Genomic DNA, 27998 nt, shown 5'->3' with positions numbered 1-27998 from the left:
AGTGGGTGCAAAAGCCCAGAGCTGGGAATCATCTCCCCGCTGAGGTGGGTGTTGGAAGGATGCAAGGCAGGCCAGTGTGGTCAGAACGGAGCCAGATGTAGTGAGCATAGCTCACTGCAGGCTCCAACTCCTGGGCTCAAGTGATCCTCCCGCCTCAGCCACCCAAGTAGAAGGGGAAGAGGGAGGAGACAGGTCCACATTATGCCAGAGCAAGTTGTGCAGGTCCCCTGGTGAAAGCTGAAACAGGGACAAATGTCCAGGGTTTGGGTGTCATATCCTGTGCTCTTTTTTTGGGGTTAAACCCAGTGGCCCAGAGCTGCGTGGTGACACCTCCCTGAAAGCAGAAGAGGCTCAGGACTGGCAGCCGTGGGTGCGCATGTATTCCGAAAATTCCTCCAGTTGGTCCCGCAATTCTTTCTTGCTGGCATCTCCATCTGCTGGCCAAAGCATGAGGAACGTCTCCCTGCCCAGAACGTAGCTGTAACTGTGGGTTACAAGAAGCAAGAAGGTGAGGAGAGCCTGGTGTCCCTGGGGATATGGGGACCTCCCTGCCCTGCCCTGTCTGACAGCCTGCCAGAGCCTTAGCCTGTAGTGTCCACACCCGAGGGCCCTCTCTGATCTTCCAGCCTCTTAGTCCAAATCACTGGGAATTAGTAAATGCTTCCGTGGCCGTGTGCGGTGGCTCACGCCTGTAACCCCATGATTTTGGGAGGCCGAGGTGGGCGGATCACTTGAGGCCAGGAGTTTAAGACCAGCCTGGCCAACATGATGAAGCCCCGTCTCTACTAAAAATACAAAAATTAGCCCGGTGTGGTGGTGCACGCATGTAGTCCCAGCTACTACTTGGGAGGCTGAGGCAGGAGAATTGCTTGGAATCTCCAGCAAAAATTGTGGAACTGAGGGCTGGGTTGAGGGTAGGGAAGAAGGCCCAGGCCTGAGTCCCCAGGATGGGTGGAACCCCTCACGCACTCAGATTTGATTCTCCACAGGTCTGACGTCTCGCCCACGATGAGGTACAATTCCTGTTCTTGCAACCCCAGGGAGTCACGGCAGGTGGCGTGGGAGACGAATTTCTTCATGGCCAGGGGTTTGGCAGGGTCCGTACCTGGAGAAAACCCAGTGTGTGCACATACACAGGTCTGACCCTCCCACACAATGGGACCCCCAGGGTGGGCCCTCAAGGTGACCCCACACTGGGATTCCTTCTTTGTCACCCGGGACATACCACTCTTAATGATGTCTTCGAGCCTGCATGTTGTAATAGACGTAAGGGTTGGAGGCAGAGACCTCCACAGATTCTAGCTTTGTCTTGTACACTGGGGAAGGGGAGGGTGTCGTGTTGGTATTTGGCCTGCAGGTGGGCTCTGCCTGTCCCCTGTGGCTCCCCACACTCACCAAAATCCACGCCTGCCTCACAGGCTGTTGTCTGGAGCTCCTCCTGCCTCAATTGGTCACTGGGCTTCTGCAGGGATGGGCAGGAGGGTGGCTGCTCTGGCTGCGCTGGGACAGGGGACTTCCTCCCATTCACCCCCCACCCTCCCTCCCTTCAGCCCCCAGGCCTGGGTCTCTGGATCTGGCCCTTCTGGTCTGTGGGGCTCTCTGTCTCTCTCTCTTTTTCTTTTCTTTTTCCTTCCTCTTTCCTTTCTTTTTCTTCTCTCTCTCTCTTATTATTATTATATTTTTAAGAGATGGGGGGCTATCACTATGTTGCCCAGGCTGGTCTCAAACTCCTGGGCTGAAGCAATCCTCTCACCTCGGCCTCCCAAAGTGCTGGGACAACAGGTGTGAGCTATCATACTTGGCCTATTTATTTATTTATTTTTTGAGACAGAGTCTCGCTCTGTTGCCTGGGCTGGAATGCAGTGTGATCTCAGCTCACTGCAACTTCCACCTCCCAGGTTCAAGCAATTCTCATGCCTCGGTCTCCTGAGTAGCTGGAACTATAGGCATGCACCACCACGCTCAGCTAACTCTTATATTTTCAGTAGAGATGGAGTTTCACCATGTTAGCCAGGCTGGTCTCAAACTCCTGACCTCAGGTGATCCACCTACCTTGGCCCCCAAAATGCTGGGATTACAGGTGTAAGCCACTGAGCCCGGCTTTTTTAAAATTTATTTTTGAGACAAGGTCTTGTTGTATCACCCTGGCTGGAGTTCAGTGGCACAAGCATAGCTCACTGTAGTCTCCAACTCCTGGGCTCAAGTAATCCTCCCGCCTCAGCTGCCCAAGTAGCTGAGACTACGGTACTTACCACCACTCCTGGCTAATATTTTTAAAAATTTTTTTGGTAGAGATGGGGTCTCACTGTGTTGCCCAGGCTGGTCTGGAGCTCCTGGCCTCAAGCCATCCTCCTGCCTTGGCCTCCCAAAGTGCTGGGATTACAGGCATGAGCCACCATGCCTAGCGTCTGTCTCTCTTTTTGGTCACTTTCTTGTCTATTTCTCCCGTCTTCGTCTCTTTGTGTCTTTCTCTCTGTCTCCGGGTCATTTGATCTTTGGCAGTATGAGTACGTGTGTGTGACAAGCTTTGTCTCTCTGTGCCTTCTCTCTGTCTCTCTTTGCCTCTGCCTCTGTCTCTTTCTCTTTCTGTCTAAACTCAGGCCAGACTACAGCCAGGAGGAGGCTTGAAGGGCTCCTGGATCTGCCCCCCACAACCTGGCAGCCCCAGCCTGGTGGCATGGGGCTCACCCTCGGCACATCTCACCCTCTGCACATCTGCAGACGTCTTTGTGGCAGATCTTTCGCAGGGAAGATTGCTCTGTGGGCAGGTTGTAGAAAGTGCTGCACCTCCGGGCTGTGGACGGACGGTGCAGGGGTTGGGGGAGGGCGTTGTCTTGGGCCAGTGTTCCTGGGGGTTCATTGCCTACCTGGCCTAGTCCCGAGAAGTCTTCACCCGCTCCGGACCCTGGCCTGCCTTCCCCATCCTCCAAAGTCCAGGCTCCCTCCTGCCCCTCCTTGTCCCTGGGCTGTGCCCTCCAGGTCCTCCCAGACCTTCCCCTCTTCCTGGCCCTGCGCCCTATAAACCTCACTTTGAAGGGCCCTGGCCAGCCACCTCTGTCGACAGGCCACGCCCACTCAAAAGAGCCTGCCCCTTCCCCACCCATTCCCAGCAGGCCACGCCCAGTCCCCCTTCAACTTTGCCCCATCTCCTTCCTGTCCCCACCAACCTAGGTCAATCCAATAAGACCTCGCCCCTTATGTCTACCCAGGCCCAGCCCCCTTTTGGCAATGCCCGGTCTCTCATTGCCTGGCACCTGGCCCTGTCCTTTGCAGGCCTCATCCCCATGCACGGGGGCCCCTCCTTACAAGGCTCGTAGTAGTCGTAGATGGTGACGAGGGCGGCCTGCAGGAACTCCGCCTGCAGCATCCTGTGAACCCAAAAGCCCAGCACCGTGTTCTTCTCATGGGAGAGCTGGAGAGAACAGAGTCCTGTCTGAGCCGGCCAGAGCCGCTGACTGTGGGGCACTGACCTTGTGGCACCGACCACGAGGCCTTGGCTGTTGGCACTGGCCATGACCACAGGGATCGCAACTGGAGGAGCTGACCTGAGAGGGCCTGGCTGTCTGCAAAACCCACCCAGGGGACCGACCTTGGGTTCTCCAGCCTCCAGGGTGCCCACACACCTCTGGCGGAGGGCACCCGGCCCCTCTCACCTTTTCCAGGTAGAGGACAACAGTGCTGTCACTGGTACTTGTCTTGGTTTCGTACTGAAAGGCGTACCTCTCCACATCACTCGTGAGCTGGGGCAGAGGGTGGAGACTGGAGGGTGGCTGACAGCCTCCAAGGCCGGTAGCCCTAGAGCTCCAGCCTTTGTCCAATCAACTCCATGCTAGGGGAAACTGAGGCCCAAACAGGGAAAAGACTTGGTTTTGGCCATGCAGGGAAGTAACGATGGGGCATTAACACAGGAGTCTTGATTTGAGTAGACACTGCCCTGCACCCATGTGGGAAGTATGGGAAGGTTGCTCAGGAAGCAGGTAGGTGGGGTCTGCATTACCTGTTTGAGGTCATCCTGGTTGGGGTAGAAGCCCGTGAGCATGGAGACCTCCATGATAGTCATTGTGGCCTCTCGATTGTTCTGGAACCTGGAAGTTCACAGCCCCAGTCTTTCCCCACTATCCTCCCACCTTTCTCTCCATGCTCCCCACTGCTGTTGTCTCTGGCTTGGACTAGCGCAGTAGCCTCCTCCCAGGTCTCCCCATGTCCCCTTTGCCACTCACAACACAGAGCTTTAGCAAGCAGAAATCTGACTACCTCGCCTCGTTGCTTCAATTACCAAATGCCTTGCCTCAATCCTGACACCCTTCCACGTCACCTCCTCCCACCTCAGCATCCATTTGATCACTGTTAGCCTTGTTCCCTCTCCTGCCACCAGACCTTTGCACATGCTGTTCACTCGGCCTGGAATCTTCATTCCTGCCTCTTCATCCCGAAACACCCCTCATGTTTTCCATCTCAGCGGATGCATCACTCCCTCTGGGAAGCCTTCCCCAACCTACACCCCACACACCAGATCATTTTTTTTTTTTTAGACAGGGTCACCCAGGCTGGAGTGCAGTGGCTCAATCATGGCTCACTGTAGCCTCAGCTTCCTGGGCTCAAGTGATCCTCCAGTCTCAGGCTCATGAGTAGCTGGGACTATAGACATGCATTACCACCCTTAGCTAATTTTTGAATTTTTTTTTTTTTTGAGATGAGGTCTTGCTGTGTTGTCCAGGCTGGCCTCAAACTCCTGGGCTCAAGTGATCCTCTCGGCTTCCCAAAGTGCTGGGATTACAGGCATGAGCCACCGCACCAGACCCAGATCATTCTCTGATTTGCCTCTCATGACTCTCTAAACCTCTCCTTTGCCACATGAAGTCACCATTGCCATTTCATTATTGGTTCTGTGTGATTATTTGATGATTGTCTGTGTCTCCTGATAGACTGTGTTCTTCGCCAGGGCAGGGAGAGGCTGCCTTGCTAATAGCTGGGTCCCTAGCTCCAAGAACAGGGTCTGGCACACAGTAGGTGCCCAATAATGTTTCTATCTGAAGCAGACCTGGGCAAAGGAGGCATGGGACAGGGCAGGACTGGGGTGGGGGCTGGGGTGTTTGGAGAAAATGAGAACCACGGGGAGAGCTTCAGGGCTTGGAGACAGCTCTGGGCATCTGAGTCATAGAGCATGTCAGCTGAGGTAGAGCCTGTCATCTGAGGACATGCAGACATGGCAGGAGGCAGGGACAGAATGGGGGACAGGCATGGAGAGGCAAGCTCGGCTGGTTCCCACTGTCCACTCAGTACACAGGGAAGGCCGCTAAGGAATCTGGATACCGGAAAGTGAGACCCTCCTCCCGCCCAGTTCAAGATCCTGGTGCCCTGACCTTGTTTCTATCCGGAGCCTAAAGGTCTCATCTCCCTTTTTATTTTCTGCAGAGAGAAGGCAGCAGTTTAGAGGCTGGGGAGCACAGTGATCAAGTGCACAGTCTCTGGAGCTAGCTTCTTGGATTCAAATCCTGACTCTGCTGTGTGACTTTGAGCAAGTTGCTTAACTTCTCTGCTTCAGTTTACTCATCCGTAAGGGGGGATCATAATATTCCCAACCCAACAGGGTTGTTGTGAGGATTAAATAAGTTAATATAAGTAAAGCCCTCAGCATGGTGCCTGATCAGTGCTTTGTAGCTATTATTATTATTGTTATTATTATTAAGAAATCAAGCAAAAAAACCAAAATCTTTTGGTGAGGTTTAGTCCCTAAAACTCATGGGACTGGTGAGGGTTGTTCCTCTTACTCTCACAGTGAGCTCCCAATAGTCCTCTCTCCTTCTTGGTGCCCCGGGCTGGGAACTGTGGAATCCAACTATTTCTCTGTTTTTTTTTTTTCTTTTGAAAGAAGGTCTCACTCTGTTGCCCAGGCTACAGTGCAATGGCGCAATCATGGTTCACTGCAGCCTCCACCTGGGCTCAAATGATCCTCCCGCCTCAACTTCCTGAGTAGCTGGAACCGCAGGCATGCATCACCATGCCCAGCTAATTTTTTGTAGAGATGGGGTCTCACTATGCTACCCAGGCTGATCTTGAACTCCTGAGCTCAGGTGATCCTCCTGCCTCAGCCTCCCAAAGTGTTGGAATAACAGGCATGAGTCACTATGCCCAGCCCACTAATATCTGATCATCTCCAGAGCCCCTAATCTGGCCCGGCCTTCATCATCTCCTGCAGGACCAGTGCAGTCACCTCCTTCCTAGTCACCTGGCTCCCACCCTCACCCTCTAGAGTGGTCAGATCAGAGGGAGCCTGTGCAAACCTGTGCTAGATCACATCCCTCCTCTGTTGGGAACTTTCTATGCCCCACCTTACTCAGAACAAAAGCCAAAGTCCTCACTGTGGCTAACAAGTCCCTACACCATCTTCCGCCATCACCTTTCCAACTTCTTCTCCTAAAACTCTACCCTTACTCCTCCTGTAGCCACACCAGGCTTACCTTCTAGGGCACTGTGGAGAGTCGCATTCAGGTGGTACAGGTTGCAGTTGTCCTCCCAGGACTCTGGGGACTTGTGGTACATGGTCAGGATCTGCTGGGCCAAGACAGGGGGCTGTCAGAGCCCTTCCCCACCAACTGCCTTTCCTCTGCACCCCAATCCTTGACTTCCCAGGTCTCTGGCCATGTGGGGAATTTACTGCAAAATTGCCCCCACCGACCCCATCAGTTCCTAGGTGCAGTGGCCAGAGCAGTGTCTGCAGTCTAGACCAGCTCTGTGTAATAGAACTTTCTGCAGTGATGGAAATGGTCCCAATTGGCATTGTCCAGTATGGCAGCCATTAGCCACATGTGCTACCGAACACTTGAAATGTGGCTAGCTCAATGGAGAAACTGAATTTTGAATTTAATTTTAACCCATTTAAACTTAGATTTCACGGAGGCTTGAAGAAAGGTGTGACTTGCTCAGGGTCACATAACAAGGGCAGAGATTCAGCCATGACTCCATTGTCTGGAACACGACACCAGGCCACCTTTTGGTTAACAAAAGAGCTGTCCTCCCGGGCATACGTCATGGGGCTGGAAGATGCCATGGACGTCAGGCTGGGCATGGTGGCTCATGCCTGTAATCCCAGCACTTTGGGAGGCCAAGGCGGACAGATTACTTCAGGTCAGGAGTTTGAGACCAGCCTGGCCAATATGGTGAAACCCCGTCTCTACTAAAAACACAAAAAATTAGCTGGGCATGCTGCTGTGCACCTGTAGTCCCAGCTACTCAGGAAGCTGAGGCAGGAGAATCGCGTGAACCTGGTAGGCAGAGGTTGCAGTGAGCCAAGATCGCGCCACTGCACTCCAGCCTGGGTGACAGAGCCAGATTCCATCTCAAAAAAAAAAAAAAAAAGTCATGGACGTCATCCCAGCACTCAGCCTCCCAAAGTGCTGGGATTACAGGCATGAATCACACTGACTGGCCTATATTTATTTATTTAGGTTACAAATAAATAATAATATGGGTATAATATATTACAATTTACTTATTTATTTTATTTTATTTATTTATTTATTTATTTATTTATTTATTTATTTTGAGACAGAGTCTCGCTCTGTTGCCCAGGCTGGAGTGCAGTGGCGCGATCTCGGCTCCCTGCAAGCTCCGCCTCCGGGGTTCAGGCCATTCTCCTGCCTCAGCCTCCCCAGCAGCTGGGAATACAGGCACACGCTGCCACGCCTGGCTAATTTTTTGTATTTTTAGTAGAGACAGGGTTTCACCGTGTTAGCCAGGATGGTCTGGATCTCCTGACCTTGTGATCTGCCCGCCTCGGCCTCCCAAAGTGCTGGGATTACAGGCATGAGCCACCGCATCTGGCCTGAAACAGAGAGTATACCTTGCCTTTATCTTGGACTTCCCAGCCTCCAGAACTGTGAGCAATAAATTTCTCTCTCTTTCTTTCTCCTTTCTTTCTCTCTTTCTTTCTCTTTCTTTCTTTCTTTCCTTCCTCTTTCTTTCTTCTTTCTTTCCTCTTTCTTTCTCACTTTTCTTTTCTTTCTTTCTCATTTTTCTTTCTTTCCTTCCTTCCTTCCTTCTTTCTTTCTTTCTTTCTTTCTTTCTTTCTCTCTCTTTCTCTTTCTTTCTTTCTTTTCTCTCTCTCTGTCTCTCTCTTTCTTTTCTTTCTTCTTTCTTTCTGACAGAGTTTTGCTCTGGTCACCCAGGCTAGGGTGCAATGGCTCAATCTTGGCCTCTGCCTCCTGTGTTCAAGTGATTCTCCTGTCTCAGCCTCCCGAGTAGCTGGGACTACAGGTGCCCGCCACCATGCCTGGTTAACTTTTGTATTTTTAGTAGAGACAGGGTTTCACCATGTTGGCCAGGCTGGTCTCGAACTCCTGACCTTAGATGATCCTCCCTCTTCGGCTTCCCAAAGTGCTAGGATTACAGGCGTGAGCCACCATGCCCAGCCAAGCCACTGCACCCAGTCTTTGTTTCTTGCTTTCTTGCTTTCCTTTCTTTTCTTTCTTCTCTTTCTTTTCCTTCCTTCCTTTGAGATAGAGTCTCACTCTGTCATTTAGGGTAGAATGCAAGGTCTTGATCATGACTCACTGCAGCTTCCACCTCCTGGGCTCAAGCAATCCTCCCACCTCAGCCTCTTGAGTAGCTGTGACTATAGACATGTGCCACCATGCCCAGCTAATTTTTCAATTTTTTTGTAAAGACAGAGTCTCACTCTGTTGCCCTGGTGCATCTCGAACTCCTGGACTCAAGTGATTCTCCTGCCTGGGCCTCTCAAAATGCTGGGATTGCAGACATGAGCCACCATGCTGGGCCAATTTCTGTTGTTTATAAGCCACCCAGTCTATTTTGTTGTAGCAGCCTAAACAGACTAATACAGTAGAATACAACACCTACCGAGATGGTGCCTCTCCCGTTGCCACTGGTTTTGATCTCTAGGTTGTCCCGGGCAAGGAACTGAAGAGAACAAAGAGGAAGATTTAAGGGTGGAGGAAGCAGCAAAGTAAGGGTCAAGTGTAGGGGGATGTGGAGCCTGAACACTCACCAGGGCCTCGGTTATTCCCTAACCTGGGACCTGGTGATTCATTTTCCATCTCTCTCCACGCAGATGGTTTTGCTTTTCCCTCTTCAGAGAGCATTTGTGGTGTCTACACTGTCATAGATCAACTGGAACTGCTCATCCAGCCTGTGTATTTTTTTTTTTTTTTGAGACCAGGTCTCAGTCTGTAGCCCAGGTTGGAGTGCAGTGGTGCAATCTCAGCTCACTTCAGCGTGCCTCTGCCTCCTGGGCTCAAGCAATCCTCCGTCTTAGCCCCCCAAGTAGCTGGAACTACAGGTGTGTGCCACCATGCCTGGCTAATTTTTTTTTTTTGTATTTTTTTGTAGTGACAGGATCTAACTATGTTCCCTGTGCTGGTCTTGAACCCCTGACCTCAAGTGATCCACCTGCCTTGGACTCCCAGAGTGTTGGGATTACAGGCGCGAGCCACCATGTCCAGCCTAAGGCTGTGTCTTTTTTTTTTTTTTTTTTTTTTTTGAGACAGAGACTCGTTTTGTTGCCCAGGCTAGAGTGCAGTGGCGTGATCCCAGCTCACTGCAACTTCTGCCTCCTGGATTCAAGCTATTCTCCTGCCCTGCCTCAGTCTCCCAAGTAGTTGGGACTATAGGCTTGTGCTGTCACACCCAGCTAATTTTGGTATTTTTAGTAGAGATGGGGTTTCAGCATGTTGGCCAGGCTGGTCTCAAACTCCTGACCTCAGATCATCTGCACGGCTCAGTTCAGGCTGTGTCCTAATGTGCATCCCTGGAATCTGTTCTCTTTGGAGCATTTCCAAGGTTCCCTGTGCATGGAGCTCCCGTGAGCCCCTTCTCACTGGCACCTCTGCACCTCTCTTTATTTTTCTTTGCCTTTTAAAACTGATGCATAATGGGCTGGGTGCAGTGGCTCATGCCTGTAATCCCAGCACTTTGGGAGGCCGAGGCGGGTGGACCACCTAAGGTCAGGAGTTCGAGCAGCCTCGCCAACATGGTGAAACTCCGTCTCTACTAAAAAATACAAAAATTAGCTGAGCATGGTGGCAGGCGCCTGTAATCCCAGCTACTCGGGAGGCTGAGGCAGGAGAATCGCTTGACCCCAGGAAGCGGAGCCTGCAGTGAGCTGAGATTGTGCCACTGCACTCCAGCCTGGGCGACAGAGTGAGACTCCATCTCAAAAAAAAAAAAAATTGATGCATAATGGATGTACATAGTTTCAAGGCACGTGTGATAATCTAATGCACTCATATAATGTGTAAAGATCAGATCAGTGTACCTCAGATATCCATCACCTTAAATATTTGTCTTTTCTTTATGCTAAAATCATTCTAATTCTTTTCTTCTAGCTGTTTTGAAATATGCAATAGATTATTGTAAACTATAGTCATCCTGTGAATCTATCAAACACCCAGTCTTATTTCCTCTATCGAACCATATGCTTGTACCCATTAATCAACTTCTTTTCATCCCTCCCTTTCTTCCTACACTTCCTATCCTCTGGAAACCACCAATCTGACCTCTGTCTTCATCTGCAGCTACTCTTGTTTTCCTCGTTATAGTCTTCTTGCATCAGCCAGAATAAAATTTTAAAAATTCACAGCCAAGCCAAAAGTAGTGGCTCATGCCTGTAATCCCAGCAATGTGGGAGGCCAAGGGGGGAGGATTGCTTGAGCCCAGGAGTTCAAAACATGCCTGGGCAATTTAGCTAGACCCCATCTCTACAAAAAAAATTGAAAATTAAGTCGGGCATGGAAGTGCATGTCTAGTCCCAGCTACTCAGGAGGCTAAGGCAGGAGGATCGTTTGAGCCCAAGAACTCGAGTCTGCCGTGAACTATGTTTGTGCCATTGCGCTCCAGCCTGGGCAACAGAGTGGGACCCTGTCTCTAAAAAACAAAAAACAACAAAAAAAAAAAAAAAGAAAAGAAAGAAAAAAAATCAGAGCCAATCACTCAAATCTCATTGCCTATAGGATCAAATATTATCACCTATAGGATCAAGTCCTAATTCTTGACATGGCCTCCCAGCCCTCACTGCTGAGCTCTGCCAGCCTGCAAGCCTCCTAATAGCCTGCTTTATTTGCTGTTCTCCTTTCTGACCACTCCTGTGCCTGACTGGCTCCGGGTCTGCACTCTATGCTGTTCCCTATGTCAGAAACACTCTTCCTTGGCTGGGCGTGGTGGCTCATGCTTGTAATCCCAGCAATTTGGGAGGCCGAGGCGGGCAGGTCACATGAGGCTAGGATTTTGAGACCAGCCTGGCCACCATGGTGAAACCCCATCTCTACTAAAACTACAAAAATTAGCTGGGCCTGGTGGTGCGTGCCTGTAATCCCAGCTACTGGGGAGGCTGATGCAGGAGAATTGCTTGAACCTGGGAGATGGAGGTTTCGGTGAGGCAAGATCATGCCACTGCACTCCAGCCTGGGTGACTGAGTGAGACTCTGTCTCAACAACAACAACAATAAAAAGAAACACTCTTCCCCTACCTCTGCTTTCTTCATTTTGACAACTATTTATCCAGGGACATCCACTAAACAATGCGTGACCTTAGATGAGCTGTTTTACTTCTTCTTTTCTCTTTTAGTAGAGATGGAGTCTTGCTATGTTGCCCAGGGTGTCATTTCTTTTTATTTATTTATTGTTATTTTTATTTTGAGATGGAGTTTCGCTATGTCACTCAGGTGCAATCTCAGGTAACTACAACCTCCTCCCCCTGGGTTCAAGTGAGTCTCCTGCCTCAGCCTCCTGAGTAGCTGGGATTACAGGCATGCACCACCATGCCCAAGTAACTTTTGTATTTTTAGTAGAGATGGGGTTTCACTGTGTTGACCAGGCTGGTCTCGAACTCCTGACCTCAGATGATCCACCCACCTTGGCCTCCCAAAGTGCTGGGATTACAGGCGTGAGCCATGGCACCTGGCCCATTTTCTTCTAGATCTTATGGACTCTTCTAGATTCCATAAAAGCAGGGACCATGGATCTTTCATAACATAACCCCAATGCCTAGGAGAGTCACTGATACATAGTAGATGCTCAGGAAATGTTGATGGAATAGATGAATCAATACATTGACAGTATAGCCACATATCTGAGGTATGTCTTGAGGAGGGAGATCAGCAGGGACATGACGCTTGGCCTCATCTCCAGTGCCATCTCTGCATGGACTCTGGCCTGCCCCTCAGTGACATACCTTTGCTGACCGCTGTTGGTAGGCATTGCTGGGATCAATGTACCAATTCACATTCAGGGCTCTCTTGGGGGCGCTGATCTGGACGTGGAGATCCTGGACACCCTTGAAGGGGACAGCTTCGCGGAAGCGGGTCAGAGCTTCAAGGGCCACCACCGTGGTCTGAGGGTTGGAATGGGGTGGGGAGGTGGGGGAACGTGGATCAGTACCACAGACAGCACTCGAGAAACCATCGGCTGGCGTGTCAGCACCACGGACAGCCCCACACACTCCCCCGTTGGGCTGGGTGCGTCAGCACCTCGGCTAGCGACCCTGGCCCTCACCTCCCGGAGGTCCCCATCACCTGGGTGGACCTGAAGCCTCCTCCCAGCTCCCGCTTCTTTAGTAGCCACTTGGCTATGGCGTGCGTCTCATTGTACCGGCCCAGCTCCAGCTTCTGCAGGAGTGCATAGGCTGTGGCCTCAATGATGTACAGGGAGCCCAAGTTCTGCTCATCCACCGGCCAGTGGGTTTTGTCTAGAAACAGGGACGCCCGCCTTGTCACCCAGAACTGGGCCCACCCACCTTAACCTGCCCTCTCCTTGTGTCATCTGGCCCAGTTTTCTCATCTGCCATCTTATTGATCACCTACTTTATTTTTATTTTTTGTAGAGATGGGGGAGTGGGGGTTGGCGGGGGGGTTCTCATTATGTTGTCGAGGCTGGTCTTGAGGCCAGGAGGCCTCAAGCCATTCTCTCACCTCGACCTCCTAAAGTGTTGGGATTACAGGCGTGAGCCACCGTGCCCAGTCCTGATCACCTACTTTATGTGAAGCTCTTTGCTGAGGAAACGTGGACATCCAATTTTCAGAATGACCCTAGGAGACGGGACTCTATTTTCCGATGCAGAAATTGAGTTTCAAAAAAAAGTTCCTGGCTGGGCGCGGTGGCTCACACCTGTAATCTCAGAACTTTGGGAGGCCAAGGCAAGCAGATCACCTGAGGTCAGGAGTTCGAGACCAGCCTGGTCAACATGGTGAAACCCTGTCTCTACTAAAAGAACAAAAAAATTAGCTAGGTGTGGTAGTGGGTGCCTGTAATCCCAGCTACTCAGGAGGCTGGGGCAGGAGAATCGCTTGAACCCGGGAGGTGGAGGTTGCAGTGAGCTGAAATCGTGCCATTGCAGTCCAGCCTGGATGACCAAAAAAAAAAAAAAAAAAATCCTTCAGGTCCCTCTAGTCCCACTGCAAGCAAATTTTCCTAGATCCACTTTGCTTGACTTGCAGAATGGAGAAGATGGGATATGGACCCTTGGGGATGAGATAGCATCAGCCATGGGATTTTTTATTTATTTATTTATTTTTTGAGCTGGAGTCCCACTCTGTTGCTGGAGTGCAGTGGCGCGATCTTGGCTCACTGCAAGCTCTGCCTCCCAGGTTCAAGTGATTTTCCTGCCTCAGCCTCCCAAGTAGCTGGGATTACAGGCATGTGCCACCATGACCGGCTAATTTTTTTGTATGTTTAGTAGAGACGGGTTTTCATCATGTTGAGCAGGCTTGTCTCGAACTCCTGACGTCAAGTGATCCGCCCACCTTGGCCTCCCAAAGTGCTAGGATTACAGGCATGAGCCACCGTGCCCGGCCCATGGGAAGGTTTTATAACCTTTCCATCCTTGACAACACCAAGCACTCTTTCCACTTCAGGGTGTTTGCTTGTGCTATTCCCTTTGCTTGAAATGTCCATGGCCTTTCATGAAGGTGTGGCTTAAAAAGGGTTTTGTTTTTGTTTTGTTTTGTTTTTTGGCTGGGCACGGTGGCTCAAGCCTGTAGTCTCAGCCCTTTAGGAGGCCGAGGTGGGTGGATCACGAGGTCAGGAGATCGAGACCATCCTGGCTAACATGGTGAAACCCCATCTCTACTAAAAATACAAAAAATTAGCCAGGTGTCGTGGCGGGCGCCTGTAGTCCCAGCTACTCGGGAGGCTGAGGCAGGAGAATGGCATGAAGCCGGGAGGCCGAGCTTGCAGTGAGCCGAGATCGCACCACTGCACTCCAGCCTGGGGGACAGTGGGAGACTCCATCTCAAAATAAATAAATAAATAAATAAATAAATAATAATATATTTTTTTGGCCGGGCACGGTGGCTCATGCCTGTAATCCCAGCCCTTTGGGAGGCCGAGGCAGGCGGATCACCTGAGGTCAGGAGTTTGAGACCAGCCTGGCCAACATGGTGAAACCCTGTCTCTATTAAAAATACAAAAATTAGCCGGGCGCAGTGGTGGATGCCTGTAATCTCAGCTACTTGGGAGGCTGAGGCAGAAGAATTGCTTGAACCCGGGTGATGGAGGTTGCAGTGAGCCAAGATCGTGCCACTGCACTCCAGCCTGGGCGACAGAGCCAGACTCCGTCTCGAGGAAAAAAAAAAGTTTTTATTTTTAATTTTTTTGTTTTTTTAATAGAGACAGAGTCCTGGTCTATTGCCCAGGCTGGAGTGCAGTGGGGTGATCACAACTCACTGCAGCCTTGACTTTCTGTACTCAAGTGATCCTCCTGCCTCAGCCTCCCTAGTAGCTGGGACTACAGGTGCACACCACCACACCCAGCTAATTACAAACTTTTTTTATAGATGGGGTCTCACTATGTTGCCCAGATTGGTCTCGAACTCCTGGCCTCAAGAAATCCTCCTGTCTCGGACTCCCAAGTAGCTGGGATTACAGGCATGAGCCATCACACCTAGCAGGTATGTCTTTCCATCTTTCATCTCAGCCCTCCAACCTGTACTCCCCTCCCCTTGCCATCTCTCCCACCCACCTTGTGTGTTATCATCTCAGTTCTTGTCACATTTTGGAATTATTATTATTATTTTGAGATAGAGCCTCCCTCTGTCACCCAGGCTGGAGTGCAGTGGTGTGATCTTGACTCACTGCAACCTCCGCCTCCTGGGTTCAAGTGATTCTCCTGCCTCAGCCTCCCAAGTAGCTGGGATTACAGTCACCCGCCACCACGCCCAGCTAATTTTTACGTTTTTAGTAGAGACGAGGTTCCACCATGTTGGCCAGGCTGGTCTCGAGCTCCTGACCTCAGGTGATCCACCTGCCTCGGCTTCCCAAAGTACTGGGATTACAGGCATGAGCCGCTGCTCCTAGCCTCAGTTTGGAATTATATAGTGACCTGTCAATCTTCTGATTGTCTCCTCCAAGGACGGTGGGCCCTTGAGGGCAGGGAACTTATCAGTGTTGCTCACCTTGGTCTCACAAGGTCTGAGCTCAGGAGCTGATACACAGTGGATGCTCAGGAAACACTAAGTGATGAATGACACATTGCTGGATTTGAGATCACCCCCTCCCCACTCCATGACTGAGGTTGATTAAGAAGCATCCCACACCCACTAGGGCTGGCAAAGCTGTCTAGGCGGTCGTTGGCTTGGGAGCTGTTGGCAAGGGCCAGTGCATAGGAGGCTATGGCTACGGCAAAGGTTGTCTGAATGTCAGGAAGTTTTCTCTCCAGGAAGCCACGGGCTCTCTCAATGCTGGCCATCAAATTCTAGAGGGTCAGAGGGAGGGGCCAGAGGGAGATGATCAGAGGAAAGAAGTCTGGGAGTTAGAGGGACCCGGAGGGACGTAAGGGTGGGGGAGCTTTCCAGATGCTGGGGCTAGAGGACCTTACAGATCCCGTGCTCCTCTCTGGGGTCCTACCTTCTGTCTGCACAACTCCTTTCCCTCATTCAGGGCTATCAGGACAAGAGCTGTGAGGGATACATCCTCCTTGGAGCGTTGGTAGCCACCCTGTGGATGCAGAGTCCCATCTGTAATTCCCTCAGCATCTTGGAGATGCCTTCCTCAGCCTCTCCTGTCTGACCCTGAGAAGTTTCCAGGTACCCAGCTCTGGGCTGGATGATGGTGGAGGTGGGATGAAGACAGAGAGTAGAGATTTGCCTCCCTGGGGTCTGCCCTACTAACAAAAGCTATCGGCCGGGCGCGGTGGTTCATGCCTATAATCCCAGCACTTTGGGAGGCCGTGGCAGGAGGATCACCAGAGGTCAGGAGTTTGAGACCAGCCTGGCCAACATGGTGAAACCCTGTCCCTACAAAAATACAAAAATTAGCTGGGCATGATGGCGGGTGCCTGTAAGCCCAGTTACTGGGGAGGCTGAGGCAGGAGAATTGCTTGAACCCGGGAGGCAGAAGTCGCAGTGAGCTGAGATCACACCGTTGCATTCCAGCCTGGATGACAGAGCGAGACTCTGTCTCAAAAACAAAACAAAACAAATAAACAAACAAAAAGCTATCAACACAAGAAGCTGAGCTCTGTAGACCGTCTCAGAGCATTCTAGCAGCAGCCCCATTTTACTGATGAGAAAACTGAGGTCAGAGTGGCAAAGTCTTCCCATTGCTAGAAAATGGCCAGTTCAGGGTCCAAACACCACTTTAGTACCCAGGCTTCCACCCTCATCCCCTGTCTGGACTTGAATAGTGACCCCAAAATTCATGTTCACCCAGGACCTCAAGATGTGATCTTATTTGGAAATTGAGTCTTTGAGGATGTAATTAAAATTAAGAAAAGGTCATACTGGATTAGGGTGGACCCTAAGTCTAATAACTGGTGTCCTTATAAGGTCATGTCGGCTGGGCGTGGTGGCTCACGTCTGTAATCCCAGCACTTTGGGAGGCTGAGGTGGGTGGATCATGAGGTCAGGACATTGAGACCATCCTGGCTAACATGATGAAACCCCGTCTCTACTAAAAATACAAGAAATTAGCTGGGCGTGGTGGCACAAGCCTGTAGTTCCAGCTTCTCGGGAGGCTGAGGCAGGAGAATGGCATGAACCCGGGAGGCGGAGGTTGCATTGAGCTGAGATTGCACCATTGCACTCTAGCCTGGGCAACAGAGCAAGACTCTGTTTCAAAAAAAAAAAAAAAATCCGGGTGCAGTTGTTCACGCCTGTAATCCCAGCACTTTGGGAGGCCAAGGCGGAGGGGGATCACGAGGTCAGGAGTTCGAGACCAGCCTGGCCAATATGGTGAAACTCTGTCTCTACTAAAAATACAAAAAGTAGCCGGACATGGTGGCACTTGCCTGTAGTCCCAATTACTCAGGAGGCTGAGGCAGAAGAATCGCTCGAACCCAGGAGGCAGAGGTTGCAGTGAGCTGAGACTGTGCTACTGTACTCCAGCCTGGGCGACAGAGCAACCCTCCATCTCAAAAAAAAAAAAGAAGGTCATGTCAGTGCTAGGGGTGATGGCTCATGCCTGTAATCCCAGCACTTTGGGAGGCCAAGGTGGGCAGATCACCTGAGGTCAGGAGTTCAAGACCAGCCTGGTCAACATGGTGAAACCCTGTCTCTATTAAAACTACAAAAGTTAGCCGGGCAGGGTGGTGCATGCCTGTAGTCCCAACTACTCGGGAAGCTGAGGCAGGAGAATCCCTTGAACCCAGGAGGCAGAGGTTGCAGTGAGCCAAGATTGTGCCATTGCACTCCAGCCTGGGCAACAGAGCAAGACTCCATCTCAAAAAAAAAAAAAAAAATTAGCCAGGAATGGTGGTGTGCATCTGTAGTCCCAGCCACTGAGGAGGCTAAGGCAGGGAGATCTCTTAAGCTCAGAAGTCTGAGGCTGTAATGAGCTATGATTGAGCCACTGCATTCCAGCCTGGGCGACAGAGCAAGATCCTGTCCCTAAAAATAATAATAGGCTGAACCCAGGAGGCAGAGGTTGCAGTGAGCCGATTGTGCTACTGCACTCCAGCCATGGCTCATGTCTGTAATCCCAGAACTTTGGGAGGTCTAGGTGGGCAGATCACTTGAGGCCAAGAGTTTGAGACCAGCCTGGACAACATGGTGAAACCCCATCTACTAAAACAAAAATGTAAAAATTAGCTGGATGTGGTGGCACATGCCTGTAATCTCAGCTACTCGGGTGGCTGAGGCATAAGAATGGCTTGAACCCAGGAGATGGAGGTTGCAGTGAGTTGAGGTCATGCCACTGCATTCCAGTCTGGGTGACAGAGTGGAACTCTGTCTCAAAATAAATAATAATAATAATAATAATTTGGCCTGGTGCATGCAGAGAGGGCAGCAAAAGTGCTTTTTGGAGGAGAGTTGAAGGAGCCCGTGACTGGTTAAATGAGAATAGTGAGAAGGGAGGGGTGAGGTGAGGCCTAGGAGGTGATACAAAGATAGCTGTGAGCCACAGCAGGTGTTTGAACAGGGGAGAGACCTGCCAGGCTGCGTTTGAAAGACATTTCTGGATGCTGGTTTGAGGGGACTCTTGGTGGGGATGGGTGTGCAAGCTGGGGAGGACTCAGTTCCTGAGGGAGGAGGGCCAGGGCGAGCCACTTCTTGATGTGGGGATGAAGAAGAGATGGGTTCCCAGATATGCCCAGCCTCACCCACATTCTAACAGAGTATGAGGTGATTCAGACCAGGGGGGATGTTATCCTTGGCGCTGAGCCTCAGCTCTTTCCTGTTCTCATTCTGCCCGAGAACAGATTGGGAGCCTGAAATCCTCCTCTTAGTGCACAGAGTCCCTGGGATTTGTTTGAATGGCCCAGGCAGGAAGGGCTGTGATCACCTGCATGGATGTCATGACCACAGGGCCCTTCTCCAGGAAGTGCCCATCCTCTGCCTGCCTGTCGATGATTATCCAGTTGGCCATGTCACAGAGAGAGGACAGGCTAAGTACTTGGGTCCTCATCATAGAGTAGTCCAGGGCAAAGACATGGAACACATAGCTTGTGAGCCTGTCAGGAGAGAGCGAAGGTGACACCTGCGAACCGCAGCCAAGGGGGCTCTGGGATAGGGAAGTCTACACCATGGTCCACACCATTCCAGGTGGACCCCTGTCATTCACCGCTGCCCAGGTCTGCCAGCGTAGAATGCCCCAGGGCCGTGCGCTGGACACCCCAAGACCCCACGAGTCTACAGTGTGGATGCTCCTGGGTCATCAGACCCCAGGCTGGCCCCTTGGGCTTCCAGGGTGGCAGTGGCAGGAGAGACAGGGTCATACTCACCAAGTGCTTCCTGGGTTCCCCTTGAAGGTGTGGTAGGTGCCATCTGCACTCTGGTGGGTCAGCATCCGAGTGTAGCCTGGGGAAACAGAGCAGGGCTTTGAGGGACAGTCAGTGTTATCAGGAATAACCTGGCGGGCAGGGACTGGAGGTGACACGGGGGTGTCACACATAGAGGTAATCTAGAAGGGAAGACCTGTTGTCCAAGTGTACTTTGGAGGGGTGTTTAGGGCCCAGATGTAAGTGAGGAGCAGGGCTCAGGAATGACTTTGAGGGACCCAGGATGCAGTTGTCTCTGGGTGTAACCCAGGAAACCTTCACCTCAGGGACTCTGGGGCAGGGCATGCTACCCTTGGAGTTGCTGCTGGAAGAAATCATAGAAGGTGTTGTTGTCCACATGTAACCTGGGAGATGGGGCAACTTGAGGGGTGCTACGTGGGAGTTTTCTTTTATTTTTTTTTGAGATGGAGTCTTGCTGTATCGCCCAGGCTGGAGTGCAGTAGTGCGATCTCGGCTCACTGCAACTCCGCCTCCGGGGTTCAAGTGATTTTCCGGCTTCAGCCTCCCGAGTAGCTGGGATCACAGGCATGCGTCACCACACCTGGCTAATTTTTGTGTTTTTAGTAGAGATGGGGTTTCACCATGTTGGCCAGGGTGGTCTCGAACTCCTGACCTCAGGTGATCCACCTGCCTCGGTCTCCCAAAGTGCTGGGATTACAGGTGTAAGCCACCAGGCCCGGCCCTCTTTTTATTTATTTTTATTTTTTTGAGACTGGGTCTCACTCTGTCACCCAGGCTGGAGTGCAGTGGTACAATCATAGCTCACTGAAGCCTCACCCATCCCTGGTCAAGCTATCCTCCCACCTCAGCCTCCCAAGTAGCTGGGACTACAGGCATGTGCCACCACACCAGGCTAATTTTTTTAGAGATGAAGTCTCACTATGTTGCCCAAGCTAGTCTCAAACTCTGGGGCTCAAGCAATCCTCCCACTCAGGCTCCTGAGTAGCTGAGACTGCAGGCGTGGACCACCATACCTAGCCAATTTTAAAATTTTTTGTACAGATGGGGGTCTCACTATGTTGCCCAGGCTGGTCTCAAACTCCTGGGCTCAAGTGATCCTCCTGCTCTGGCCTCCCAAAGTGCTGGGATTACAGGCGTGAGCCACCATACCCAACCTTTCAGGTGTATTCCGAGCCTCGCTACTCGGGTATTACTTGAAGTTCTCCTGGAGGTTTACTGTTTGCTTGGAGCATTGGGGTGACAGTATCTGGACATTACCCGTGGGATTACTGCTTGAGAAAACCTGGAGGGAAAGTTGGAGTCTGAGGGTAACCTGGGACCAATTAACTCAGAGGTCTATGGGTGTTACTAGGGGTGTTCATCTCTGGTTGCTCCCTGGAGTGTGTGGTTGTAACCTGGGGAAGTATCAGCATACAGGTGCAACCAAGAGGCCACTGCCTGGGGTTATTCTGGGGTTTGCTGCTTGGGTGTTCCCTGGGGTTCCCTGGGAGTGGCACTGAGGGGGTGTAACCTGGGGCAGGGCCTGAGTATAACATCCTCTCGCAGGATGGCTTTTTGGGAGAAATCAGGGTGTCTGTCATAAGATTGAAGCCTGGAGGTCCGGCGTGGTGGCTCATGCCTGTAATCCCAGCACTTAGGGAGGCCAAGGCAGGTGGATCACCTGAGGTCAGGAGTTCTAGAGCAGCTTGGCCAACATGGCAAAACCCCATCTGTACTAAAAATCCAAAAATTAGCCGAGTGTGGTGGCGGGCACCTGTAATCCCAGCTACGCAGGAGGCTGAGGCAGGAGAATCACTTGAACTCAGGAGGCGGAGGTTGCAGTGAGCCGAAACTGCACCACTACACTCCAGCCTGGGCGATAGAGTGAGAGTCCATCTCAAAATAAATAAATAAATAAAAGTAAAAATACAAAAATTAGCCAGACATGGTGGCGGGCACATGTAATCCAGTTACTCCAGAGGCTGAGGCTGGAGAATGGTTTGAACCTGGGAGGCGGAGGTTGCGGTGAGCCAAGATCACGCCAGTGCACTTCAGCCTGGGTGACAGAACGAAACTCCATCGCAAAAAAAAAAAAAAAAAAGATTGAAGCCTGGGAAAGTGGTCAGGAGAAGAATTCCCAACCATGGGTGTGTCACAGCTGGGGGATGACCTTGGGGAATTGGTATCAGGTTGTAGTCTGAGGAAGGAGTCATAGTTTGGGTGTTAATGCCTGAGGCGGGGGCTAGGGGGGTCCCATGAAGATTTCCCCAATCTTGGGGGTGCCCCAGCCACCCTCCGGGAGATCCCCAGGCACCCTCATGGAGGCCCCAGGAAGGTCCCCACTCTCACCACTGACAATATTCTTCATCACCTGGTCCCTGTGCTCCACCCCGACCTTGTCTCACTGGCCGGTGGTATCCAAATAGCCGGACAGGATGATGACGGGCGTCAGGGAGCTCAGCGTCTGCTCAGGGCAGCCTGTGGGGACCCGCAGCAGCCGCTGAATCTCGTTGGGTGTCAGGCTGCCCACAATTGTCTCACCAAGGATGTCACCTGTCGGGTGGGTGAGTTGGGTCACCCTGGGAGTGGCCTATGCCTAAGCCACCATGGTTTACTGATAGCCCCACACGGCTCCTCCTGCTCTGGTGCCTTGTGGACCTTAGAGGACCCAGCGTCAGCCCTCCCCATGTCCCTGTGTCCCCCAGCACCTTGAACGCTGATAAACACTTCTGCCTCCGTGTCGGGTACCATGTTCAAGAACTCCTGTCTTGGCACCAGTTTTGTCTGGGTCTGACCTGAATAACCACAACCTTCTGTGACAAGTGGGCTCTGGGGCTGGGGAAGTCAGGGTGCACAGAGCCCGGGGCTGGGGCTCAGAATCCCCACCTGGGCATATCCCCTCATGCCAACTGCTTCCTTCTCCCTAGCACAGCCCCAGGATCTCACATGCCCCCTGCAGATCTCACAAACCTTGGGGTTCCAGGACGATGCTATAGGACGTTTGCTGGATCTGACCCCCTGCCTGAGGGATGAGATGAGGATATAAGTCAAAAGCAAAAACAGCAACCACAGTCAAAATGACAATCGCAGTGATGGTGAGAGGAGGCATCGCTTGGCTGTAATAAGCACAGACTCTGGAGCCCAAATACCTGGGTTCGAATCCCAGCTCTTCTGCTTCCTAGCTGTGTGTCCTTGGGAAAATTAGTTACCCTCTCTCTGCCTCAGTTTTCTCATCTGTCAAAGGGGAATAATAATAGTCCCTCACTCATAGGGTTGTTTGGAGGGCTAAATTAGTTAATTTTTTTTTTTTGAGATAGGGTCTCACTCTGTCACTCAGGCTGGAGGCAGTAGCATGATCTCAGCTCATTGCAGCCTCCACCTCCCAGGTTCAAGGGATTCTCATGCCCCAGCCTCCTGAGTAGCTGGAATTACAGGTGCACACCATCAAGACAGACTAATTTTTGTATTTTTAGTAGAAATAGGGTTTTGCCATGTTGGCCAGGCTTGAACTCCTGGCCTCAAGTGATTCACCTGCTTCAGCCTCCCAAAGTGCTGAGATTACAGGCATGAGCCACCATGCCTGGCCTAGTTAATTTTTTTTCCAGAGAAAAAAAAACTTCAGGTTGCCCAGGCTGGACTCGAATTTCTAGGCTCAAATGATCCTCCCACTTCAGCCTCTCAAATAGCTGGGAATACAGGGGGATGCCACCACACCTGACTGAGTTAATATTCTTTTTTTTTGAGACCAAATCTCGCTCTGTTGCCCAGGCTGGACTGCAGTGGCACTATCTTGGCTCACTGCAAGCTCCATCTCCCGGGTTCACGCCATTCTCCTGCCTCAGCCTCCTGAGTAGCTGGGACTACGGGCGCCTGCCACCGCGCCTGGCCCAAGTTAATATTCTTAAGCATTTATATCTTAAGTGTTAAACATGTGTTTGTTAAGTAAATAAAGTTTTTTGTTTGTTTGTTTTTTAGAGAGAGGGTCTTGCTCTGTCGCCCAGGCTGGAGTGCAGTGGCATGATCTCAGCTTCAGGCTCAATCTCATGGGCTCAAGCAATCCTCCCTCAGCTTCCTGAGTAACTGCGACTACAGGTGCACAACACCATGCCAGGCTAAATTTTAATTTTTTTCTAGAGAGGTCTTGCTATATTGCCCAGGCTGATCTCAAACTCGTGGGCTCAAGCGATCTTCCTGCCTTGGCCTCCCAAAGTGCTGGGATTATAGGCATGAGCCACCAAGCCCAGCCTAATAAAGTATTTTTGATAGGCCATACACTGGTTCTGGGTCATTTTCCCAGCTCTGTGTTTTTTCAGGGATATGATGATTATCCTCATCCTGCAAGCAAGGAAACGGAGGCTCAGAACAGAGAAGTTAAGTAAGTTGCCCAAGGTCACACAGCAGAGACAAGATTAGAACCCAGGCCTGACTCCAAAACTCTCAAGTGAAGGCTTGTGACCTGACCCCCTCACATCAGTCCACTGACTAAACTTTTTTCTTTTCTTTCTTTTTTTTTTTTTTTTTTTTTGAGACCGAGTCTGGCTCTGTCACCCAGGCTGGAGTGCAGTGGTGCCATCTTGGCTCACCGCATCCTCCACCTCTCAGGTTTAAGCGATTCTCCTGCCTCAGCCTCCCGAGTAGCTGGGACTCCAGGTGTGCACCACCATGCCTAGCTAATTTTTGTATTTTCAGCAGAGTTGGAGTTTCACCATGTTGACCAGGCTGGTCTCGAACTCCTGCCCTCAGGTGATCCATGCACCTGGGTCTCCCAAACTGCTGAGATTACGGGCTTGAGCCACCGTGCCCAGCCAACTGACTGAACTTTCAAATCTGTTCTCTCTCACCTCACTCCCATCTAGGAGCCTTGCTTATGGATCCTGGGCCCACCTGCCCAGCCTGGACCTGGTGGAAGCCCCACTGTCTGCACCAGTAGCTAGAGAGTTGGGGGTGCCCATTACCCAGACCAAGAGTGTCTTCTTCACGTGGTCCTGGACCCCGTAGCCCACAGCCTTGACCTCCACGTCCACTTTGCCTGTCTCCAGAGGGAGAAGCACAAAGCGTACTATCTTGGAGGAGGTAGGGGGCACGACCACCACCTGGTGGGATGGTGCTCCTGGCTTTGACGCACTGCACAGCGTCTCCTTGTGGGGGAACTCCACTCGGACCTAGGGCAGGATGGGCAAAGGGAGGGGGTATTGATGTATGGTGTGGTCCAGGACCCTAGGGTCACAGTCCCCTCCCCACCCTGAGATGCCTGCGTAGGTGACAGCGAAGCCTAGTGATGAGGACCACAGACCCAGCCTGAGTCAGAGCCCCATCTGCCATTTATGTGTTGTGTGACTCCAGGCAAGCCCTTTAACCTCTCTGTGCCTCAATTCCTCATCTCTAAACCAAGAACAATAATAGTACCCATCTGATGGGGTTGTTGTGAGGTTTAACGTCCCTTCCTTCCTTCCTTCCTTCCTTCCTTCCTCTCTCTTTCCCTCCCTCCTTCCTTCTTTCTTTCTTTCCTTTTTTTCTTTTTCTTTCTTTCTTTCCTTTTTTTCTTTTTCTTTCTTTCTTTCTCTCTCTCTTCTTTCTTTCTTTTTTCTTTTCTTTCTTTCTTTTTCTCTCTTTCTCTCCCCCCCTTCTTTCTTTCTTCCTCTCTCTTTCTCTCTTTCTTTCTTTTTTTTTTTTTTTGATGGAGTCTTGCACGCTCGCCCAGGCTGGAGTGCAGTGGCGCAATCTCGGCTCACTGCAAGCTCCACCTCCTGGGTTCACGCCATTCTCCTGCCTCAGCCTCCCGGATAGCTGGGACTACAGGTGCCCGCCACCACGCCCGGCTAATTTTTTGTATTTTTTAGTAGAGATGGGGTTTCACCATGTTAGCCAGGATGGTCTTGATCTCCTGACCTTGTGATCTGCCCGCCTCGGCCTCCCAAAGTACTGGGATTACAGGCATGAACCACCATCCCCGGCCCCCTTTTCTCCTTTTCCTTCCTTCCTTCCTTTCTTCCTTCCTTCCTTTCTTTCTTTCCTTCTTTCTTTCTTTCCTTCTTTCTTTCTTTCCTTCTTTCTTTCTTTCCTTCTTTCTTTCTTTCCTTCTTTCTTTCTTCTTCTTTTCTTTTTCTTTCTTTCTTTTCTTTCTCTTTCTCTTTCTTCTTTCTCTTTCTTTCTTTTCTTTCCTTTCTTTCTTTCTTTCCTTTTCTTTTCTTTCTTTCTTTGTCTTTCTTTCTTTCTTTCTTTCTTTCTTTCTTTCTTTCTTTCTCTCTCTTTCTTTCTCCCTCCCTCCCTCCCTCTCTCTTTCTTTCTTTCCTCCCCTCCTCCTTCTCCTCTTCCTCCTCCTCCTCCTCCTCCTCTTCCTCCTCCTCCTCCTCCTCCTCTTCCTCCTCCTCCTCCTCCTTCTTCTTCTTCTTTCTCTCTCTTTCTCTCTTTCTTTCTTGGTCTCGCTCTGTCACCCAGGCTGGAGTGCAGTGGTCCAAATACAACTCAGTGCAGCCTCAAACTCCTGGGTTCAATCGATCCTCCTGCTTTAGCTTCCTGAGCAGCTGGCACCACAGGTGCATGCCATCAAGCCTGGCTAATTTTTTAAAGATCATTTTTTGTAGAGACAAGGTCTCACTTTGTCACCCAGGCTGGAGTGCAGTGGTGCAATCACAGCTCACTGCAGCGTTGACCTACTGGGCTCAAGCGATCCTCCCACCTCAGCCTCTCAAGTAGCTGAAACTGCAGGTGTGCAGCACTATGCCTGGCTAAATAAGAGAATACCTTAGATTTTCCAAAAGAGCCACCACTTCACTGACCCATAGGAATAAAAATACACTGAATTTCCTTTTCTAAAACACACTAACAGGCTGGGAATGGTGGTTCACACCTGTAATCCTAACACTTTGGGAGGCTGAGTAGGGTGGATTACTTGAGCTCAGGAGTTTGAGACCAGCCTGGGCAACATGGCAAAATCCTGTCTCTACCCAAAATACTAAAAATTAGCCAGCCATGGTGGCCCACACCTGTGATCCCAGCTACTGGGGAGGCTGAGGCACGAGAATTGCTTGCACCTGTGAGGTGAGATTGCAGTGAGCCGAGATCACGTCACTGTACTCCAGCCTGGGTAACAGGGCAAGATTCTGTTTCCAAAAATAAAATAAAATATGCTGGGTGCAGTGGCTCATGCCTGTAATCCCAGCACTTTGGGAGGCTGAAGCGGGTGGATCACTTGAGGTTAGGAGTTTGAGACCAGCCTGGCCAACATGGCGAAACCCCGTCTCTACTAAAAATACAAAACTTAGCCAGGCGTGGTGGCAGGGCACCTGTAGTCCCAGCTACTCAGGAAGCTGAGGTAGGAGAATCGCTTGAACCCGGGAGGCAGAGGTTGCAGTGAGCCAAAATCATGCCACTGCACTCCAGCCTGGGTGACAGAGCAAACTCTGTCTCAAAAAATAAATAAAATGAAATAAAGTCATTAAAAAATAAAATAAAATACGCGCTAGCAGAGATTTTGGCAGGAAGTTGAGGGCTTGGGGCTTCACCTTGGCCTGGCGATCCCTGAAATTGTACAACACGGCTTGGATCTGGACCTGCTCATTCCTGATCACGGAGGAGGGCAACTTAAGGTCCACAAAGAACGATTTCATAACTGTCAGCTCAAAGGGGTCCGAGACACAGAGACCTACAGCCAGGACAGCACATTGGGTTTAAGCAGGGGCTCCGCTGGGGGAGGGGCTGGGTAAGGTCACCATACCCCCATTCCCTTGGCACTGGGCTTGCTGCGGCTCACCTTGTCCAGCCTTGAGGCTGACCGCCACAAACTGCCACGTGGTGATGGAATCTGGCACCGTCACAGAGATGGGGTAATGGGAGATGCTGTTGTGAGTGAGAAACATCACTGAGTTTGTGCTGCATGGATAGAGCTTCTGGATTAGGGGGTCACCATGCAGGGGTATGGTCACTATTGAGGATCATCAGGTCACCTCATTAGTGACAGCATCACTAGAGGGTCATCCTTTTAGGGAATCCATTAAGATGTTTTCCCAATTGTGGGACTGTCCTGAGGCTCAATGTCACTGCTGGGGTCATTGTGCCTGGCCAGCATCCACTGATGATTGCAAGGACCTGGGACCAGATCCTGGCGTGGAGGCTGATGTCCTACCCCGATTCACTCTTTGGCAGAGTGAACTTCCTTCACAGCCAACTCTCGGGGAACAAGGTCCGTACAGGCATGTCATCCAAGAAGAGGTCATCGAAGTCCGCCTCTTCATCCGCTGGAGGGAGCAGGTGTGAGGTGGAGTCTCCTTCATGTTTCTTCCTTGTTCCACCAGACTCCTTGTGGAGTCCTCCTCTCCAACCCTCCATGGCCCATATCACCCCTTAACCTGTCCCATGTCACTCTATATCCCTCCATGAAGCCCCCCACCCTGCATCTCCTGCCGTGGTCCCCTCACTTGTCCCCAGACGCAGTTGATCCTCTCGAGCCTCCCGAGTCAGGGTCTCAGACAGATGGCAGCAGTCCAGGAAAGCAGCCACACAGGCTGGACCATGGCGGACATGCCAGGTCCTCTCCTCACAGGACAGCCCCACTGGGCTCTCCTGGAGCCCAGCCTCACAGCACTTTTTCTCCAGCTCTATCTTAAACTTGTTCACTGTGGGCCAGAGTCAGAGGGAAAGAGGAGGGTTGGGCAGGACCTAAGAAGCTGGGACCCATTCACCTTGATACTATGCACACCTTGCCACTATTTAGTGATTACTCTGTGGTAGATTCTATGCCTAGTGCCTTATCTGTGCCCTTTCTGAAGCCTCGTATTGAACTCACATGGTGAGATTCTGACAAGGAAGCTGAGCCACAGAGATGTGAATTCAT

The 27998-nt window shown here is 51.2% G+C and overlaps 2 protein-coding genes and 1 long non-coding RNA gene across 7 annotated transcripts; 1 reads left to right on the top strand and 2 right to left on the bottom strand.

Annotated features, from left to right (window-relative positions):
* Positions 1 to 2: 2 nt before the first annotated feature.
* On the bottom strand, positions 3 to 4167 carry LOC129019328 (complement C3-like). 5 transcript variants are annotated; one of them, XM_054461658.2, is made up of 5 exons: positions 3307 to 3516; positions 2705 to 2794; positions 1396 to 1462; positions 970 to 1105; positions 3 to 484 (listed from the first exon to the last, which is right to left on the bottom strand). In XM_054461658.2, the coding sequence occupies exons 1-5, from the start codon at positions 3403 to 3405 to the stop codon at positions 352 to 354; spliced, it is 525 nt and encodes a 174-aa protein (XP_054317633.1). In that variant the 5' UTR covers positions 3406 to 3516; the 3' UTR covers positions 3 to 351. The 5 variants fall into 5 exon arrangements, 3 of the variants coding, with proteins under 3 accessions (XP_054317633.1, XP_054317635.1, XP_054317634.1); XM_054461660.2 differs by lacking the exons at positions 1396 to 1462; positions 2705 to 2794 and adding an exon at positions 3998 to 4167 and having other exon boundaries at positions 3307 to 3412; XR_008495609.2 differs by lacking the exons at positions 3 to 484; positions 2705 to 2794; positions 3307 to 3516 and adding exons at positions 1226 to 1316; positions 2868 to 3011 and having other exon boundaries at positions 1041 to 1105.
* Positions 3607 to 15983, top strand: LOC129019329 (uncharacterized). The gene is made up of 3 exons (XR_008495610.2): positions 3607 to 3662; positions 14787 to 14900; positions 15889 to 15983. It is a non-coding gene; the product is annotated as an uncharacterized LOC129019329 (long non-coding RNA).
* LOC129019327 (putative protein C3P1) lies at positions 15452 to 27977 on the bottom strand. Its single transcript, XM_054461657.2, is given in 10 exon segments — positions 15452 to 15703; positions 15856 to 15945; positions 18730 to 18898; positions 19169 to 19244; positions 21874 to 21960; positions 22136 to 22187; positions 24259 to 24327; positions 26671 to 26810; positions 26919 to 27004; positions 27291 to 27977. Coding segments are annotated over 10 exon segments (1224 nt in total). The 5' UTR covers positions 27494 to 27977.
* Positions 27978 to 27998: the final 21 nt, after the last annotated feature.

Source organism: Pongo pygmaeus, chromosome 20 (assembly GCF_028885625.2).
Source record: "Pongo pygmaeus isolate AG05252 chromosome 20, NHGRI_mPonPyg2-v2.0_pri, whole genome shotgun sequence".
NCBI lineage: Eukaryota > Metazoa > Chordata > Mammalia > Primates > Hominidae > Pongo > Pongo pygmaeus.
The sequence above is the reverse complement of the archived record's forward strand: the minus strand, read 5'-3'. Positions and strand labels throughout refer to the sequence as shown.

Bases quoted from the DNA above. Each gene is read 5' to 3' on its own strand.
- LOC129019328 (XM_054461658.2), bottom strand. From the start codon at position 3,405: ATGAGAAGAACACGGTGCTGGGCTTTTGGGTTCACAGGATGCTGCAGG. The intron at 1,463-2,704 runs GTGAGATGTGCC...CCATCCCTGCAG, and splicing joins CGTCTGCAGATGTGCAGAGG to AAGCCCAGTGACCAATTGAG. The intron at 1,106-1,395 runs GTGAGTGTGGGG...GGTTTTCTCCAG, and splicing joins TGAGGCAGGCGTGGATTTTG to GTACGGACCCTGCCAAACCC.